The 1,555-nt window shown below is 32.3% G+C and overlaps 1 protein-coding gene across 1 annotated transcript; it reads right to left on the bottom strand.

Moving 5' to 3' along the window:
* Nucleotides 1-48: 48 nt before the first annotated feature.
* LOC111034098 (zinc finger MYM-type protein 1-like) lies at nucleotides 49-1,524 on the bottom strand (the record flags this gene model as incomplete). The annotated part of the gene is made up of 3 exons (XM_022315133.1): nucleotides 1,362-1,524; nucleotides 1,047-1,220; nucleotides 49-974 (listed from the first exon to the last, which is right to left on the bottom strand). Coding segments are annotated over exons 1-3 (1,263 nt in total), but the record flags the coding sequence as incomplete, so codon positions are not given.
* Between the last annotated feature and the right edge of the window lie 31 nt (nucleotides 1,525-1,555).

The raw sequence follows: 1,555 nt of genomic DNA, 5'->3' as shown, positions 1-1,555 counted from the left end.
AATAGCTATACGAAAATATGTTTTCGGACAATTAGTAACAATATTCACACGATTTTGTTGACGAGCTACTATTCTGGGAATTCTAATATTTTCTTCTCCGTCAATAGATTTTAAAAGAAGTTCAGTTTTTTCAAAAATGTCATTAAACGTATGATCAATATTTTCACGTAAATGAGTTAATTCGTTTAGTATTGTCTCGATATGTTGTACAGCTTCTACTAAGTCACAACTAACTGATTGTAAACTTTTACACAGTGGAAGTGTCATTGAAAACAGAGTATTTGATGTAACCATACTTAATATAAATTCACTAGTAACTATTGCTCGATAAAATTGAATTGATTTTGATGACGTATTGATGTCTTGAACTAATTGTAATTCTTCCAAAGTTTCAACAATGGGTTGAAAAATTTCAACAAATCTTTGAATTCCGTTGTGGTTTTCAACCCAACGAGTGTCACACATTGATGTCAGTTTAGTCCACTTGGTATTAGGTAAAATGTTTTTTATTTTAGTTTTTAATATTTTTGTCCGCATAGCCGAACTTTTAATGAAATTTCCAATAGATTTTATTGTACCAATACAATTTCTGACGTATTGAACATTGCACGAATGAGCTAGCGCTAAATTTAAAGAGTGCGCACTACAATGCACGTAAAGTGCTGCTGGATGACTTTCCCTTATAATAGTTTGGACGCCTTTAAGATTTCCACTCATGGACGCAGCGCCATCATAACCCTGACCGACCATATATTTATCGTTAATTCCAAGTGCTTGTAATGAATTTATTATTACAGAGGCTAGGTTTTGACCAGTAGTGCTGTGAACCGGTACAAATTGTAAAAAGTCTTCACGTAAAACATAATTAATAGTATTAGTTGTCTCTACTGAATCTATATATCTAATACAAAGAGTCAATTGTTCTATGCGTGATATGTCGGTAGTTTCGTCAACGAGAACCGAAAACGACTTCGCTGCATTAATTTTACAAACTAAATTATCTTGAATTATTTTCCCACAAATCTTAATTAAATTATTTTGTATACTAGGACTTATGTATATAGCGTTTAAAGACTGATTTTCAATATGATTAATTAATTGTTTGTCTCCGCATGAAATTCGCATACGCAACAGTGCTCTTAAATTACCATCATTATGATCAGGTTCAACAATATTTAAATCAAGAGGACCCGAATCATTTCGCCCTCGAAGTGCTAACTCTTGTCGGCCACATAAAATAATTGTTTTTATAATTGGAACGAGTTTTTTTCTATTTTCATAAATTTGTAGAGCTCTTGCGGAATCGAGTTGTTGTCGAATATCTGGTTGAAGTTTGGTATACGTGTTAATAAAATTTTCACCAAATATTACACTATTTTTATGAAACTGTGTTGTGCTATGATGGGATAAAGTTTCAATAGCTTTTTTCCAATTATTAAATGGCTTATTAACTAAGATTCCTAATTGTTGATGATTTCCCTTTCCTCCGAAATCCCTGGCAAATAAAACACAAAACGTGCACATTGCTCCTTGTTCGCCTATTGTTGTGTAAGCA

The sequence above is a fragment of the Myzus persicae genome, unplaced genomic scaffold (assembly GCF_001856785.1).
Source record: "Myzus persicae strain clone G006 unplaced genomic scaffold, MPER_G0061.0, whole genome shotgun sequence".
Lineage (NCBI taxonomy): Eukaryota > Metazoa > Arthropoda > Insecta > Hemiptera > Aphididae > Myzus > Myzus persicae.
This window is presented reverse-complemented; position numbering and strand designations above follow the sequence as displayed.